This window comes from Notamacropus eugenii, chromosome 1, assembly GCF_028372415.1.
Source record: "Notamacropus eugenii isolate mMacEug1 chromosome 1, mMacEug1.pri_v2, whole genome shotgun sequence".
Taxonomy (NCBI): Eukaryota; Metazoa; Chordata; class Mammalia; order Diprotodontia; family Macropodidae; genus Notamacropus; species Notamacropus eugenii.
Window position 1 is genome coordinate 714,444,341 of NC_092872.1, and position 18,387 is coordinate 714,462,727.

Here is an 18,387-nt window from a genome sequence, read left to right on the forward strand (position 1 = left end):
TTAATTACAGTACAGCTTTTATTAATACTGGAGTGTTCACAGTGCGTTTGTTACTTGTAGCAGTGACTATTCAACTCAAGGGCTGGATCATGGTGGGGCAGGAGGGAAAGAGGATAATTTATCCAAAGTCCAACAAACAAACCAATGAAAAGAAAAGGAACAATGGCTGGGTAGAGGGGTCGGGGAGCAGGTGAGGAAAGGGGAGCCAAAGGGAAGACAGGAGTACGGGGCAAAAGGGAAAATAAATTAAAAAAAGAAACAGGTTAACAACAGCACCAGAAAAGTTACGTCAGTCGAAAGACACTTTTGAAAGGGATTTTTCTGTACAAAATGAAAGAATAAAAACAAACAAATCCCCAAACTAAAAAAAAAATTGTCTATGTGGTGGTATTGTTGGCTCCAGTCAGAGAAGGCTGGCGGGCCAGGGCCTACGTGGTTATGACTAATTACTAATGACAGGACAGGGCTGGGTTAGGGCCCACAAAAAAGGGCAGAATTGGAGCTTTATATACAACACCAGGGGTGCTTCCAGGGGAATGGGGATATGATGGGCTCAGCCTAGGGAGGAGTATTGGGGGCTTTTTCAAAGGCCCTGTGACTTTCCTGATTCTCTCCTGCTCCTCCTCTTTCCCTCACATCACCTTCTCCTCTAGCTTGTTTTATCTCATTGATTCAGGAAAGCATGGCATGCAGAGGGTGATGGGGGCCTTTTTTCTTCCTTCTGGAAGAAAGAGTATTTCTTATTCCTGACTGAAGTGGGCCAAAGAGCAAGAGAAAGAGAAGGGTTATCTTAGGAGCTGAAATGAGGAAAGAGCATTCATTCTAATTATCTTGACAGCCCTCCTAGTAGAGCCTTCACCCGAAGCCTTACAGAAGGCTCCCATTGTCCCTAACCAAGGGACAAGAGTGCCCCTGGACATTTTGGAGAAAAGCAATGGGGTGGCCATAGGTATATCTTTTCTCTGTTTGCATGGAACACCCCAAAGAGGGAACCCATGGTAGAAAAGTAATGCAAGGCCAGGGGCAGAGCTGGAATCCCCCCAGTGGATAATTCTGCCCCACAGCCATAGAGTGAGCCACCCCTAACCCTACTGGTCAAGAAGGAGAATGGGTGAGAGAGTGGAAAACTTGACACCCACACATGCTCACTGGCAGTGGGTCAGAGTGTTTGGACTCCGGCATGTTTGGACACATAGTTTGGAGCTGGGGCCAGGCCTTTGCACAGGCTATAGCAAGGATCCTCTGACCAAACAGGCCCCTGAAAGTCCCTGAAAAGCAGTCAAATGACTTTCCTGGCATATAAGGGAGTAAGGGGAAAAAGGGAAGGCACAGAGGAAGAGGAACCCCTTACACTTCCCATAATTTTACACCAAAAAACTGCTCCTCTACACCCTCCCTCCCCCAGCACACACACCAGCCCACCCCTTCCCACCCCAATCACACTCACTGGCTGCGAACCTTCAGCACGTCCCACACCCACACCACCGCAAACCATCAGCTTACATGGCCCATCATGCCAGCTGCCTAACAAACTCCTGCCCAATGCTTTCTGAACTGGCCATTCTGCCCCAAGGAGCAACCTTTGCTCTCTGTCCCCTCGCCATCCTCAGCACATGCTACTCAGCATCACCACCACTCGATCTCCAGCCTCAGTGCTCTCCCATGAGCTGAGCCTGGTACAGCCTCCCTCTCTGCCCTCATGCTTTCTAACTCAGAAAGGCTTCAGGTGGCTTTTGAGACTAGGCTTAAAGGACACCCCTGAAGCCTGAGAAAATGTGCCCCCAACAGAGATAATATCCTTTGAAGTGCCCAACCGAAAAGGGGAGGGAATTCAGGTGAATTTGGTTTTCCTGCCATGAATCCAGAGACCCCTTTATCTTATGGCACAAGAAAGATGTCTTTGGGTTCCTAATGCAAAGGGCAGTGGAGGAGGGAGGCTCAGACGGATTCCTAATCAGTATAGACAAGGAAAAACGAGCTTTCCCAAGCCCACTGACCACCCTGTCTCTGGGAGCTGGTGGTGACAATGATGGGCCTGCAGCCTGAGTCCTCTTGGGTACAGGACTCACTCCTCTCACCTTAATCTCACATGCTTTTTACCCTGTTTAGACCATGGAGTGGTGGAACAAAGGGAGGGAGGAGAGGAGGAAGCTTCCAGAGCCACTCTCTCCATGGCCTGAGCCCCTGCTCCTGCCTCTGCCCTAGAGTAGGGCACATATTTTGGCACTGTATGGGGGCAGACAAGGCCACCCCCACCCTACTACCCTGCTGCTTCCTGGTGCAGGCTTGGAAGGCTGGGGCCTGCCAGTGGGATCTTCATAGATGGCATCTCCTCTGGCAACAGAGGGTCAAAGCCAATCTTCAATAATCACCCCACCTTTGTCTCCTGCCTCCCTCACTGCCCTAACCCTGCCATGGGCCACAAAGGGTCTATAGCTTAGACCCCCAGGCCCTTCCGATCATTTGGGCCAAACTCCAGACACTGGAGATAATATTAGCCACTCCATGGCTTTTTAACAACAAACACAACTTCCCTTTTCCTGCCAAAGGCCCATACGGCTACAATTCAGCTGCTTCTGCCACACATGTGTGCACAGCACACACACACACACACACACACACACACACACTCACCTGCAGAGATACAACTTTTACACAACACACACTCACACAGTCACACCTCCCATTCACACACACAATCTTCACCCAGGTATAATCGCCTTCATTTTATTATTATATTAACAAAATAACCCCCACCCCCTCCCTACACACATACCCTCTATACAGCTCTAGCTCCTGACCCCAAATCTTGGGTTGGGGTGACAGGATGGCTGAAACTGACCCAAAAGTGCCACCAGAGTTACTGTCACAAGGTGCTCAAATTAGACCTGGTTCCCTTAGAGACACTGCTAACCACTTCCATGGACTGAGTTTCTCCATAGCACTCTGGACATTGCTTTCCTTTTCCCAGTGTTTTCCTCAGCTCCTACAAGTCTCCCACCTTCCCCACCAGAAATAACTAACTCTGTCCATCAGTACATCTGATGAGTGGTAGGAAGGTGTAGACTAGAAAGGACCCTACCAGTCCAAGGACTGCTTCTGGTTATTCACGCCTCTGACATACCTGGTGCCAGGGGTTCCTGTTTCTGAGGCCATATTGCCTATCACTACAGAGGCCAAGGCAGTAGTTGACTCCTGATGACTCCGAAGTGAGGCCTTGAAGCCTCCTGGTGGTCCCTGGCCACCTTGGGCCCCATGTCTCTCTGAAGCACTGCTGGTCTTGCATTCCCCCTTTCCTGCCATCATGGCTAATTCAGAGAGCAGAGACATTGAGAAAGAAGGAAAAAACAAGGAGAAAGTCAAGAACAAGATAGGGAGGAACCAAGCAGCGGCTCAGAGTAGGTACCAGTGCCCCAGCGGGAGGACGAGATGATGAACAGAACGAAGTTTGAGAAAAGACCATGGGTCATGTCCTTGTTTTATAGGAGGCTGTGTGTGCATGTGTGTTAGTGTTGGGGGAACTGTGAAGCTATGGATCCCAGGCCTGGCTGGGCCTCTTCCCTGACTCATGCCTGGCCAGGGACACCTTTCCCCACCACTCACTAGGGAGGGGCAAGATGTGCAGAAGGCAAGGGGTGGCAAGGAGATGAGGAGAAGAGAAAGGACCAGAGTGGGGTGAGACAAAGTATGAAAGAGACTCCAGAAGAGTTCAAGGCCTATTGGCTCCACCTTTCCAAGGTTTGTTAAAGAAGGTTTTTCTTGCTTAAATTTTTAAATCTAAGTTCTGTGTCTCTATCCATAAAGTGGCTTTGCCTTGTATTTTTTAAAAACTTTTCTTTTCTCTCCTTTATTGTTTTTCTTTTGTATTTAATGTGGCTCCCAAATGTTTTTCTCTCCTAACTCCTCTCTCATGTGGCCCCAGCTGCTCAGTCCAGACCCTGACAGCTCCCTTGCTTGGGAGGCCGGGGAGGTGGCAGCAACATCACAAGATGCGGGGGGCAGATCTGTCATTGGTGATGGTCCTTCGAAGCCGCACCCCACGCCGGATGGCCACCAGCATGTCTTCAGCTGGAGGGTCACTCGAAGCAGCAGGGGGTGGGATTGGCGTCTCTTCCCCTGAGGCGCTGGATAGGGTAGTGGGAAAGGGAAACTGCCCCTCTCCCAGAGCATGGGCTCCTGCCACCAACTCCCCAATCTTCTCTACCAGGCTATGGCGATTGGCTGCTAGCTGCTGCTCCTCCTCGGCCTCCTCAGCTGTGAGAGACTGTCCCGCTCCTGGGTAGCTGGCCACCTCCAGTGAGGTGCTGCCCCATGCAGTGTTGGGGAGACTCAGACGTTTGGGGGAGGCCTTAGCAAAATCAGGTGCATGGGGTGAAGAAGCGTCATCAGTATAGAAGACGCACTCCTCACTGCCCACCCGGGTGGGGCCTGTGTAACCAGGTGAATCGGGCACCGTGGGGGTCTTCACTGGAACAATAGGTGGGCGAATGGGGATGGGACCAGCATTTGAGAGAGTGCGGCGCACTGAAGGCTTGGTGGAGGGTGTGCGGCGGATGGTGGCTACACCTGGCGGGGCTCCTGAAGGCAGGGCCATGCCTGTTGGTAGTCCAGCCGTGGAGGCGGGTCGCTTGGTCTGGATCATCCGGCGGTAATTCTGGGCAATGTTGCTGTTTCGGGGGATGGTGGAAGACTTGTCGAACTCACTCTGCCCCTCAACTTCCACGTCCCCGTTCACAGAGTAGGAGTCATAGTCTGAACCTGGGGCACCCATGAAAGACAGCATGATTCATGAGCACACACACCTGAAGGCAGTTGCTGTCCTAGGTGCTGAAGATATACAAAGCCCCTTCTCTCTACTCCCTCATTCTTTCATCTCCACCCATTCCAGCAGATATTAGGATAAGTCTTACATTTTTCCAGCATTAGATGGCGTGTTATAGGTAGGGCCAGTTGCTAGGAATTTTTTCACCTCCTTACCACTTCAGGGTTCTATAAACATATAAGAGACAGTGCTCCACCCTGCCTTCTTTATAGCTCCTCACCCTCAACCAAAGCTGGATTCCAAGCTTTTCTTATGCAGAGAACATATGGGAATGGGTAGAGCAAGGAGAGCCTTGTGAATCACATCCTATCCACATTGTGATACTGATTCCTGTCCCCCATCTGTTATTTGGGTTTGCACTTTGGAAGGCAACATCTCCAAATATTTTAATCTGGGGGTCATGAATTTGTTTTAAGAAAATTCTGATAACTGCCTTTTAATATAATAATTTTCCTCAGTAATCCTGTTTAACATATTTAAAAACATTAGTCTGAGAAGTCCATAGACTTCACCAGATTGCCAAAGGATCTGTGTTCAGAGCGTCTGCCTTATATAATTATGAATTTGACACAGGAAGAGATTTTAGAGATTATTACTAGCCTGGGCCTCTCATTTTATAGATGTAGAAACTGAGACCAAATAACTTGCCTGAAGTCACAGCAGAACCCAGATTTGAATCCAGGGGCATAGTGGAAAATATACTAGATTTGGAGTCAAAGCCTTTGGCTACCATTTGCTTCCTCTGTAACCTTGGGGAAATCACTCCCCTTAGAATGTTTGCTCCTTAGTGTCAGACCTTAAACTATATTATAGGGAAAGCTTTATGGAAATGTAAAAGGATAATTTAGATTATTTTAAATTAAATTTTTCTTGTGTAAATAAAATCTATGTAGCCAAGAATAGAAGGAATGTAGAAAACTAGGGAAAAATCTTTCATAGATGATCTCTCAGATAAGAAGTGATTGGCCTGGAATATTCCTGTGGTGTAGGAAATGATTTAGAAAATCATGGAAAGGCTTGGACTTAGGAAGAAAGATGCTATCTACCTTCAGAGAAACAGATGAAAGGTAGAAATAAACATAGTATGGTCTTACATATATGTGTATGAGTGTATATGACTATATATGTGCATGTTTGCAGATCTCTATGTATATGTGTATCTATCCATGCCTAATTGTAGCCTTCTTTAGCAGGGGAGGGGGAAAAGATAACGTACAAAATGCACAGCACAGAATGAAGGAAAACCGGCAAAGAAGCAAAGCCGAGCAGCTCTGAAAACCATGTGTAGTCTTTATGATATAGGTTTTCTTGAAATGAAAATGTATTATTTTATAATGAATCCTCTCTTATGGTCAGCTGTGTCCATGGCAATGCTTTCTTTTCTTTTCTCATTTTGTATTTAAATTTAAAATTAAAAATAATTATGAGAAAAAACTAAAAAAAAGTCTTCTCCTTGAAGGCAGGGACAGCTTTTCTTTTCTTTGTATCTCCAGTGCTTATCACGGTATCTGGCGCACAGAAGGTGTTGAATAAATGGTTTTTGACTGGCTTACTCAATTCCATAGATCTCATCTATAAAATGAGGGCATTGGGACTACATAACCTGTATCATTCCTAAGTCTATGATCCTAATATCTTCTGCCATCAAATACTATGTTTCTTCCATTTCCTGAACCCATCCTCAGGCACTTAGTAGCTGTCTGACTCTGGCCAAGTCGCTTAACCCCCTCAGCCTCAGTTTACCCATCGTACAATAAGAGTTAATAATAATATCTACTTCCCATGGTTGTCGTAGAGATGGAAGGTCACAGTGCTTATGAAGCACTTAACAAACTTGAATGAGCTAGATACATGTTGCCTGTTATTAGCTACTACATGCCTGCTGCTCTAAGAGTCCCACTGATGGCCCCAGAGCAGTACCTTGAGAAGGGATGGTGTCCTCGGAGCAGGAGGGGGTGGTTGTTTGTGTGCTATAGCCGCTTGAGTATTGCAGGGAGTCCCGGCTGCTCTTCTGGTGCTCAAGGCTCAGGCCCCTCGTCAGCACCATGGCCAGGTCACTGGCAGCAGGAGAGACCTCTTCACCATGCTGAAAGAGTAGACAAGATGGAGTCAAGGTGAGCCCGTCAAGACAAACACAAAAACTAGAAGGTGGGCCAACCTGTAGGTATCACATCCCTAACCCTGATTGTGTCTATACCCCACCCCTACCTCCTACACTCTGGTCACAGAGTCTGCATCCACACTTGATGGCATGGTCCCTCCCCCTTGCTTCCCCCTCATTGTGTCTCACCCCCCTTTAGTCTCACAAATTAAAATATTTCTCCTTAGTTCCAATGAGGTAGAGTTTTTGCTCTGTTCCTCTAAAGGAACCAAATTCAGGCATTTAAAACTTTGGGGGAGTACCGATCAGTTGAAGAATGACTGAACAGATTTGGTCAAATGAATATAATGGAATACTATTATGCTGTAAGAATTGATGTAAGGGATGGTTTCAGAGCAACTTGGGAAGGCTTGTATGAACTGATGCAGAGTCAAGTGAGAAGAACCAGGACATCAGCACTATGAAGTGTACCATTTCAAAAGCCCAACAAATTCTGATCGATGTAATGATCAACCATGATTCCACGGAACCAACGAGGAACGAGGTTGCTACCCACCTCCTGACAGAAGGACCAAGGTGGAGATTGAGACACACCTTTTTTGGACATGGCCAATGCTGGAATTAGTTCATTTGACTCTGCTTATTAGTTTTGAGGGTGAGTTTTTTTGGAGGAGAGGGCAGGGAAGGAGGAGGTAGAAGGGAGGAAAAAATGTTTTATAATTGAAAAAAAGAGGAACTTTCATCCTGTGCTCTTTTTTTTTCCACCACTGCTTCAAATTGTCCTCTTTCTAAACTCCCATCTCTGATGTCTTGCTCACACTGCTTGGTTATCCTTAGCCAAGTGTCTGGACATTCTTACCGAGGGGCACCTCCCATACCTCTGACCCTCATGTACCAGTCACTTAGCTCAGGGCAAAGGAAAGGGGAGTCAGGGAGAAGCTGTGTATAAGATGACTCCTGGCTCCCAAGCCTGTCCAGTGCTGGTCTCAGGGCACCTCCACAATGTTGTCCCCTAAGGGGAGGGTGTACCTTGGCTGCAATGGTTGCAGGGGACATTCTGGGTCGAGGTGTCTCTTCTCCACCAATGCTGGGATAGCTCCCGCTGCCTGGGCCCACTTCTGCTTCCCTCAGATGCTCTACTCGGTCCTTCCTCCGCTGTAGAGTGGTTGCCACTGGCTGGTCATATGGGCCAGCCTTGGACCAATCCTGAAGGTGGGGAGAACACTTATAGATTGGGTGACAGGAAAGTGGGCAGGCTTATACCAACAGGATCAAGGTCAGAACAAGAAGATGGCATGGCATGGAAAAGCTGGCTGTTCCCCTACTTGCTCCAAGAAAGAAACTTCATCTGTGCTGGCCCTGGGAATGACCTGCTTTCAAACTGCCAATCCCTCCCCACCCCTCCAAAAAACCTTCCTCTGTTTTTGGGGTGAGGAGGTGAAAGTGAGAGTGAGAGCGCACAGCTCACACCACCACTCCTCTATAACCAAAAAGAAGAGGGCGGTCAGCTGGTGGAAGTCCAAGTAGTCTATATATGGACCACAGCCTGATCTCCTCATCCCCCAAGCTGCGCCATATGGAAGATGAATCCAGTTCACCTGTCCTGCAGCTGATGTAGAGGATAGGGGATGAAGTGGGGTGAGCTACTGAGGGAGACCGTTCCAGAGGAACTGGGGATATGGGTTTCCTTAGGAGTTCAACACCTCCCTGTCCATTCTCCTAGCTCATTCTCACCTCCTGTTTCAGTTCTCACAAGGCCTGGCAACAGGGGAGAACTTTCTAGAATTGGCTAAAAAGCAATGAATTGAGACACAGGCAGGAGAGGATAAGGGGAAAGATGTGGGACAAGTAGTCCCCAAGCAGCCCAGGGCAGGACCTGAGTATAGGTTAATGGCAGTGAGAGGGGAGGCATGGAGGGAATGGTATGCAATAACCACATCCTGGCTGAGGTAAGGAGCTCCCCTCCCTGCCCCCTATGCCCCACTGACCCCTGGGGAGGAGGGCTGATCTAAAGGAAAGAGGGGAAGAGGACACAGCTTTCCCTGAGCATCTACTCCAGGAGCAGTACTGGGAGGATAGGAATGCTGATGCTCCAGACTTCTCCTCCCCTTCCTTTCCCTTCCCATGCCCTGACTGTCCTTGGAGGCAACACTGACCGAGGTGGGGGAGCTGCACTCGCTAACTGACTGGCAGGTTTCCGAAGCCTCAGAGGATGCCGAGCTGGAGGACTTCTGTGGTGCAGCCAGCGGGAGTAATCCGCCACAGACATGCGGAGAGCGAGAGGAACAGAGTGGAGCAGAGGAGAGAGGAGGAGAGCGGAGTAAAGAAGGAGAAAATAAACCTGGTTAGGGTGAGGGCATGCAGCAGCAGGGACAAGCACATGATTATACATACACACACACGCACACGCACACTCACATGCGTGCATATACACATGTGAACCAAACAGCTCAAGCACCCTGTACACACAGAACACAGCTCAGAAGATACCCATCCCCAACTAAGCACTCACCCCTGATGCCGCAGATACCCTTCTTTCTAAATTTATGTATGCTGCAGATACACTCACTGGCCCAGAGCCTCTTTTATGCACACCCACACAATATATGTATGGGTCCTCTTAACTGGCTCTCCCCTCTCCTGTAACACTTTAAATTATTCATCATCCTCTAATCTTTTAAAAATGTAACTTACTTTACTGATTTTTTTTTAATTAAAAAGTGTATACCTCCCTTGTATCCACCTCCCTAACTGAAAAAAAAATTAAACACCACTCTGGTAACAGATAGACATAGCCAAGCAAAAAAGATTCCCGCATCAGTTATGTCCTTCTGCATCCTGAGGTCCAGCTCCTCTAAGTCAGGAGGGTCAGGACCCCTGAACTTGCCTGAAGAGAACAGGCATTGCTCTTGTGTGGGTGGGAACCCCTGTCTCTGAGAGGAGGATAGGAAGAAGTTACGTACCTGTCTTTCTGACTTGGCCCCTCAAAGCATCCATAGGCACAGGGGCCCTTAATGGAAAGGAGTGCCCAGAGACTTGGGCTTTGGGTCAAGCTTTAGTGTTTCACAAGGACGATGTAGAGTTGAGTGCTTTGTCTCTTGTCTAGGATCCCCCTTCTCCCCCACAAACACACACAGAACAGCTCCCTTTGCCCCGCTTGACCACTTTAAGCCAAGTTATCAACACATTCTGAGGTGGAGACAGTTTGAGTGCCAGCAAAGGGTTAATTTAAGCCTAGCCAAGAACTAGAACATGCAAGCAGAAGGACGCCATAATCAGAGAGTCCCTGGGAACAGTAGATCCTGGTTCATCCCAGCTTTCCAGAGACTCCCTCAATGGCCTATGGGTGAAGAAAAAGGTTGACCTCCCCTTGGCCTGCCTTCTCTCCTTAGCAGGGCCTAAACTCATGCCTCCCATGGAAGGGCTAGCTGTGACCACTGCTACCACCATCTTTGGACATAGAGAGGAGCATCTGGAGAAGGCGTCCTATAATGGCCTTGGTCCTCAGGATTCCAGGAGTCTGGGTCAGCTTAATTTCTCCTCCCCCTGGTCACCATTTGTCCTCCATTTTCCAGACTGTTTCCTAAGTTTTGTTTTTGCTTTCTGTAGTCCAGAACTCTTTGACCTGGATTTGCTGTCTTTCTTGACCCAAGTTTTCTCTGCCCCAGGGCCAAGAGTGTTCATTTGCTTCCAATTCAAGGTACATCTATATGCACTAGGTGGCCAAGGTTGGGGAACCAGTTATCCTATTGGCCACCAGGAGGAGCCTGTATCCTTCTGGGATTACATCTCAGGCTGGCGCCTTTTCCCCAGCAGTGATTTTAGGATGGTAAATTTAGAAGGAAATTTAGACCAACCCCTTCACTCTACACATAAGAAAATGAAGGCCTAGAGGAGTTTGAAAAGGACTTTCAATTTTAGAGGGATCATAGGTGCCTAAGTCACCCAGCTGGTAAATAGGCAGAATAGGAATTTTACAGGGATCTCTTTCTCTAAATAAGAAGAGAGGCAGATCTTCCCCCCTTGCCCCATCCCTGCCCTGGCCCTCCCAATCCAACACTCCTCACCTGGCTGGTGATGTCCGAGGGCATTGGTGATGGAGGTTTGGAGTACATGGCATCCTGGGAGATGAAGCCAGAGTCATGGGAGGAGACACTGGAGAGGCGGGCACTGGTGTTAACTGGCTGCGCCAGGCTGCGGTAGCGATAGGTGGAACTGGGTGAGTATGTTTGGGACCCGCCAGGCCATGGGGCGCCACCCTTTGTACTGTTACCACTGCTGGGAAGGGGGATGACAGGGGAGGGGGAGGGAAAAAGTGTGATGGGGAAGGAATAAAGAGGGGGAGAATGGCAATGGGGGTCAAGGGAGGGGGGACGAGGGAGAATCCAAGGTGGGGAGGAGAGAGGGGGAGGCAAAGGAAGGAAAAGACAGTGTAAGACAACAGGTTCCGAGACACAGGCATCATACACAGGAGGAGCTGAGCCACGGAACTGTCAAGGACAGGGAGGGGATGGAGGGAGAATTTGGGAAAGGACTGGGCAGGTCACTCCCAGGGGTCTTACTCTGTGGGGCCCTGGCCAGGACCAGTTGCTCTGCCCAAGTTTGATCAATCTGACCCCTTCTGCTCCCTCTACAATCCCAATTCCAAAAAGACTGGGCAGGGAGAAGGTCACCATGTTAAAGAGACAGAACTCAAGTAAGGACACCAAGCAAGGAACGGAATCAAGCAGAGTTACCCAGATATGTCTGTGCAAGTTTGGACTAAAGCCATTATCACCTGACTCTCAAACTAGTCCTCTGTCCCAGAGGCAGCTGGCACAGGGGAGCAAGCAAGCACTGGCCTTAGGAAACCCTAAGTTCAAGTCCTGCCTTTCACACTTATTAGCTGGATGGCCGTGGACAAGTCATTTTAACCTCTGCCTGATAAACATAGGTGCCTTGTAGAGCCTCAAAGTAAATTAACTGAATTGATTTAGGGTAAGCTTCAATTGAAAAGCCAAGTGGGGTCAAGCCCTCAAAATTCACAGCTGTGCCCCCCTACCCCTTGTCCCCCCAAGCCTCAGAGGCCAGAGCTACCATTGGTTAAACACACTTACCTACACATGCTGGACTTTCTGGAGCCAGAGCTGCTGGGGGAAGATGGCGGAGTCTGATATGACCAGCTGTAGTCAGAGCCCTTCAGATCTTTGATCACCTGAATGAGGGGCAGAGACCAGGGTCACCAGAGCCAGGCACCCCTCCCTCACTGCCAGGGCAGCTGCTGTCAGCGATTTAGGAAGTCAAAGGTCCCACCTCCCATGGCTTTTTCAGGATCCCTTGGACCCCAGGAAGACTCTTTTGGACAGTTCGATGTTGGATTCCTCCAGCCCTTAGCTCATCTGTATTGCTCCTTGTTTCTAGTGGAAGGGGGTTGGTCTTAGCTCTCCAGGTTGGGCCCTAGACAGGGAGGAGCAGCTCCACCTGTGGAATGACTCAGTATCCCCACTTCACCCTGTTTCTGTGTTTCTACTTTATGAGCAAACCCACCATGCTTTATCACTGTAATAATAATAGCCATAAAGCGTGGACCTAGTGATTTCATTAGCACAGAGAATATTCCCTGCACCAATGTAGACCAGCACCTTCTCTACAACTTCTTGGTCTCAGGACCCTTTTACACTCTTAAAATTTCCTGAGGACTCCAGAGAGCTTTTGTTTATATGGTCATATCTACTATGTAGGAAACGAAAACATCTTGACCTCATTATGAAAATAATTTTGATCCTGCATACTCCCTGCAAGGATCACAGGAACCCTTGGGGAGAGGGATCCCCTAGACTATACTTTGAGAACCATTGATCTTAGAGAGTGACTTTGAACTTTGGCATCAAGTGACTTGCTCAGGGTCACACAGACAATATTCGTCAGAGTTGGTACTTGAATCCAGATCTGCCTGACTCTAAGGCCAGCTAATTTTCTAGTACATGAAAATAATTGAAATAAAAGCCCTTTAAGGCTCACAAAAGTACTTTACACACATTGGACCCTCACAACTATCCAGAGGAGTAGGTTTGAGGATCATTAAGCTCCATTTTCCACATAAGAAAACTTGAGGTTCAGAGACATGGAATGTGCTATCTGTGGTCATATGGCATAGTAAATGTCATAAGTGAGATTTGAACTCATATCTCTCCAGACTACAGGTCCATGTTGCCTCAAGGTTCTGGGGATTTGTCTTTCCCCATTCTCCGTCTCCGTGGTCATACACACAATGCTTTTCTGAACTCTTGGAATATCTGCAGCCTGGGTGGCTCACTTTTGACCATGCTGTACATAAGCCTTCCTTAATGGACCTGCAACTTTTCTCCCCCAGGCCAGAGTTAAGAGTGCCACTCTGGGCAAACTCTGTCTTTCTCCTTACCCATACTCTGCCTGGCTTTCTCTGTCCTTCCCCAGACATCTTTCCCAGCTGTCTTCCCTGCACCCCCTCTTGCCACTGTGCAGGCCACCTGCCACCCCCACTCCCCAAAGAGCCCTCACCTGCTCACTAGCTGGGGGCAGCTTGTGGGGCTCGGCCGTCAACACCACCAGGTCATCGATGATGCCTTGCAGGTGGGTGATCTCCCCCAACATGGTGATCTCTCCATTCTGGGTAGGGAGAAAGGTCAGCAAATGTCATCATATGTGCCCTCAGGGAAGCTCTGTCTTTCAGCATTCCAATACAGAGAGGACAGAGCACCCCTCTCCTAGGTCCAGCCTGATTCCTCCATGGTGCAAGGTTGAAAGATTGTACTGAGGCCTGGCATTCTGTTTCCTCTCCTTCCCTCCTGACCCCAAAACTCAGAGTTTTAGAGACACTAAGGGCCCCTGGAATTATCTGGGCTGGGTGTCTATACCTTTAGAATGAACTTCTAATGGGTTCTCCATGAATTCCAGGAGTGTCTTGGCTCGTCTTTTATAATTTGATTGGACTACAGTTATGTCCATGATAGATAACAATAAAATAGCCAATTCTCTATTTTACATTATGAGAGAAACTGAGGCTCACAGTGCAGTTCCCTCAATTTCCTTTGTGGTAGATAGGTAGATAGAGCCAAGAGGGACGTATGGGAACCTTGATTTTGTTTTAGACTAGACTTATGACTTCATTGATGAAGGACCCACTAACATCGGTTACTGACCTTCAAATCCATGTCTAAGACACCAAGCAGCTGAGCTTGAACACAGGTCTTCCTGTGCCTGAGGCCAGCTCTCCATCCACTACACCATGCTCCTTCTCTGGTCTGCCATGAATCCAAACCAGAACGTTCAAAGGATCCGACTTTCATTGGCAGCCCTGGACAACTTTACATCAATGTCCAGAACAAGAACTCCTAATGTCCTACAAGAGGAGTTCTTAGCCTGGGTGGTCCATGAACTTGTTTTTGTAAAAAAAAAATGTTCTGGTAACTGCATTTCAATATTAATTGGTTTCTTTTGTAATTCTATGTATTTTATTTTATTCAATTAAAAACGTGATTCTGAGAAAGGGTCCACAGGTTTCCTCAATCTGTTGTCAAAGGGATCCATGACACATTAAAGTTTAAGAACTCCTAACCTACAATCCTGAAATGGCTCCTGAACCACTCAAGAAACATGAGCTTACAACAGGTTTTGTCATAAGTGTGCCGTATTCAAATCCTTGGGAAATGGTTGTCTGGGTGTGCCCTACATGGCAGCTCTCTATTCAACATGAATTAATCTAGCCCTTGCTATCTTGGTCTAGGTTCCCAGCCAGAAGCTGGAGATACAAAGGAAAGGAATGGTGCAATTCAAGTCAGAAGTTTATATTGACTAGAGTGCTGAGTTCCTCAGAACCCCTCGTTCTATAATCATACCAGAAAGGAAATGCCCAGTGGTGGGGAAGAGTTCTGTGCCCAGGTTCTAAGGAGAAGGTTTTGAGGAGGGATCTTAGAATATACTCTCACTCCTCCTGTGGATTTTGCTTTCCTCCCCTGCCCCAAAGCCCAGCCTCGGTAGTGCATACCACCACAGGCTGTAGGAAGGTGATGAAGGTGCAGAATCGACCCCTCTCCTCGATCAGGGCCCGGCGCACGGCTTGCTTCTCTGTCTCCTCCAAGAGCAGGTACATGTCGTTTACATCCTGGAGGGCATTGTCCAGCTGTGGCTGCAGGTCCCCTTTCCCTGTGGAGGACAGGAGGAGATGCCCAGATGGAGAGGCCACCCCTTCTCCCCAAGTGGGCCAAGCCTGGCTCCTCTCTGGGAGAAGGTCCAGCCACAGAGATGCCTCCCCTTTACCCAGCCTTCTCACTCCTCCCAAGTCTGAGGAAGGGTACAGAGAGTACCAGTCCTGACTGGTAAGGCAAAGCTTCTGCCTGCAGTGGGGGCTTTCCATAGGTGCAGGGGTGGAGGCTGGAGGGAAAGCAGGGACCCACATTATGGGAGGAGCCCAGGGCCTTGTAGAGTCTTGTTCTAGGGCAGAATATACAGCAACCCATGCAGCAGGGGTGGGTGTGGAGAGCTTGTCCCAGACAGGGAGGGCAGAGAAGGCACACAAAAACACACAAGTACAGAGGATGCCGAAAGCCAGAGCCAAAGCTGCAAAGCCACCTGAGGTCTCAGGTGTATGGGGAAAGGTCATCTGTGTGAGCGCAGGCCAGAGATGCCCTACACTGAGGCAGCAACATGGCAGGAGGAGACTGAAGACCCAAGCACACATGTGGCTCACCCACTCAGCTGAGAATAGAAGCAATGCATGTTGGGAACTGTTGTTCGGTGGCAAAGAGAAAAGTGGCCAGGTGCAGAGGGACTGGATTTTCAGAGCCCTCCAGCTACCACTTAGGGCCTTGTCTGATTCAGGTTCTAAGAATAGGAACCTTTCACCCTCCATCCCCCCCACCCCAGGGCTGGTCTACCAAGAAGACCATATGAGCAGGAGAGAGGTGGCCATAAGACAGTTTCCCAGTATGCAGTTGGAGTGGGCAGACGAGGATGGGACAAGGCAAATGCTGAGCCTGAAGGTGGTTCAAAGCACATAGCTATGGGCTTTGTGGGCTCCAAGAACAGACTGGGAAATGTTTTCCCATTCTGGTTATCTACTATGGTAAAGGCCAGAAGAGATATGATGATCTTAGGGCTATGCTATGAGGAGGGGGCACCTCCTCACTTTTTAGCTCCCTGGGCAGCAAGGGATAAGAACCTATTGAAAGACTTGAGTTGCCCCACTCCCTTAGCTCCTGATGGAGACAGCAGGGAGTGGGGTCCAAGAAGAAGGGGGTTGGCCCAAGCCCACACAAATTGGTCTCAGCATTAGCCCCAGGGCTCACCCCAGATGACTGCCTCCCCCAGGAACAAGTGTGGCAAGAGAGGGAAAGAAAGAAAGAAAATGAGAGAATGAAGGAAAGAGAGTGTGTATGAGGGACAGAAGATGAGATGCAGAGAAAAGGGAGATAGGATGTTAGCAGGGGGAGGGAGACATGTAATGAACCCCATGTCACTGGCTGTGAGGCAGCCTGCCATAGTAGGAAGGGGACAGTTCCTGACCTTACGGCCAGATCAGAGCTGAGTTCAGATCCCACAATGGCTCCTTTCACCAATTTCCAGATGGCAGTAGGTTGGGTTAATAGCATTCTGCCTCAGATTGGTCATTTTCTCATACCCAGGAAGATGGGATCATGCCTCCCTCTCTCCAAATCCTCCTGGGGAGTGGTGCAGTTGGGGGTGGGGCAATAATAGCTCCTGGAGATCAAACCCACTGGGAAACCAGAGAAGGGATATAACCAGATGGAAGAGACCAACAAGGGACAGACCTACTGCCTTCCCAACCTCATCACTCCAGGATGACCTGGCTTCCTTGACACTGTGGTCTGGAAAGGTTCATTCCAAGCCCCCTTGGAGTGATATGAGACAGAGAAATGCAACACAGACATTAAAGCAGGATGAAAGACCGGGAGAGGAGGGCCTGAGGAAGGGCCAGGGAGGCCAGCAGGAACAGACGGCAGCGGCGATGACGACGTTTGACTTACCAAGTAGCTCTACAGGAAGGATGTGGGAGGGAGAAGAAAGAAGAGAAGAGAGAAAGAGAGAGACAGAGAGAAAGAGAGAATGTGTGAAAGACAGCCGATGGACAGAGAGCTATTTCTCTCATTTTGAGGGAAGGTAGCTGGGACCCCTCGACCCTCCCTGGGCTCCCTCTTAACAACTCCCTTTGTGAGGTGGGAGGGGTCTCGAAGATGAGGTGGGCAGTTTCTAGGGGGGCTTATGTTCTGTGTGTGTGTGTGTTAGAGCTCTACAACCTGAGACTTCCCTGAAGCCAACCTGAGATCCCTCCTTAAGATACCAGCCAGGATGAACCCTGGTAAGCTGGTTTTACGAAAGACCAAGGGCCCACCTCTTTGGCCTCTTTCCTTCTTGGAACAATGAAAAGCATTGGGAGCTGCCCTGGCAGAAAGCCAGAAGATGTGAGGGCTCCCATGGGGTCTGCCTGCTATACCATGCCAACAAGCCCTGACACTGCCCCCTTCACTGGGGATGGAGGAGATGCTGCCCACCCTTAGGCTCTTGGCTACACAGATCATCAGACCTAGAGACCATCCAACATGTCCCTCCCAGTGTCTATAACTAGAACACTTTCCCTAGGGCTGGGGGGCCCTACCTTTCCGGGCTTTCTTCTGTAGCTTTAATGTGTCTGATGATTTCTTCTTAATCTCATGGCGAGCCCTTTTGTATTCTACATGGAAAGTGAGGAATAAAAGTAAGACATGTCATGGAGGTCACTGAGATGTGGCCCCAAAACCAAAGCTTCCTGGCCCCTCCCCAGCTTCTTCCCGCCCTTCCTAAGCACCTTTTGCATGGTCCTTGTCTAGCTGGTTGGCGGTTTTCTTCCAGTCCTCAATCCTCTCTTGCAGGGGGTTGATGAGGCTTTCCAACAGGGCACTGCAAGGACCAAAGGCAGATTAGAAATGCAAATGTCCCATTGGCTGTGAGGAAGTGGTGTGTACCCCTTGGGGGCAAGGGAGGGGTTTTAGGGATGGACAAGGTTAATTGTGAGTGAGGTTGGGTCCCTGCCCCCCAAAATTTGGAAGACTCAAGGTGAGAAGGCCTCCCTGGGCTTCGTGTGGGTCCCAGCCCTGGCCTCAGCCCCTGCCAACCCTACTCACTTGGTAAACTGCCGAAGCTTGGTCTCAATGCTCCGGTGACGCATGCACATCCGGGTGAGGGCTGATCCAATGTCTCTTGTGGCCCCTGGAAAAACAAGAGTCCCCTCCATGCTGAGAGGCTATCATGGGACAGATCTGGCTGTCCAGGGATGCCAGGAGGGCATTCAAGGAGGGCGGGGTTGGGGAAGGGCTTGGGTTGCAACTGCCACTGCCTGGGACTCTGAGTCTCTGACCAATCCTCCTGAAGGCCACCAGAGGGTGATGTTTGCCCACAGAAATGTCCAGCACTGGGGACCAGCCAGCACCCTCCTCTTCAACTTGGACAT

The 18,387-nt window shown here is 49.2% G+C and overlaps 1 protein-coding gene across 12 annotated transcripts in view; it reads right to left on the reverse strand.

The window, feature by feature from the left end:
- MTSS2 (MTSS I-BAR domain containing 2) overlaps positions 1-18,387 on the reverse strand; it is a 36,754-nt gene continuing 18,367 nt past the window's right edge. Inside the window, exons 4-15 of one of the 12 annotated variants that reach the window (XM_072636590.1) lie at positions 18,062-18,146; positions 17,746-17,837; positions 17,557-17,631; positions 14,929-15,086; positions 14,084-14,185; positions 13,443-13,550; positions 12,020-12,117; positions 10,991-11,198; positions 9,080-9,154; positions 7,953-8,129; positions 6,743-6,908; positions 1-4,758 (exon numbers count right to left, since the gene is read on the reverse strand). In XM_072636590.1, coding sequence (XP_072492691.1) covers positions 3,983-4,758; positions 6,743-6,908; positions 7,953-8,129; positions 9,080-9,154; positions 10,991-11,198; positions 12,020-12,117; positions 13,443-13,550; positions 14,084-14,185; positions 14,929-15,086; positions 17,557-17,631; positions 17,746-17,837; positions 18,062-18,146 — 2,120 coding nt within the window. In that variant the 3' untranslated portion in view covers positions 1-3,982. Of the gene's footprint in view, positions 4,759-6,742; positions 6,909-7,952; positions 8,130-9,079; positions 9,155-10,990; positions 11,202-12,019; positions 12,118-13,442; positions 13,551-14,083; positions 14,186-14,928; positions 15,087-17,556; positions 17,632-17,745; positions 17,838-18,061; positions 18,147-18,387 lie in introns of all 12 variants that reach the window. The other 11 variants (XM_072636589.1, XM_072636593.1, XM_072636595.1 and 8 more) reach the window with 11 other exon arrangements.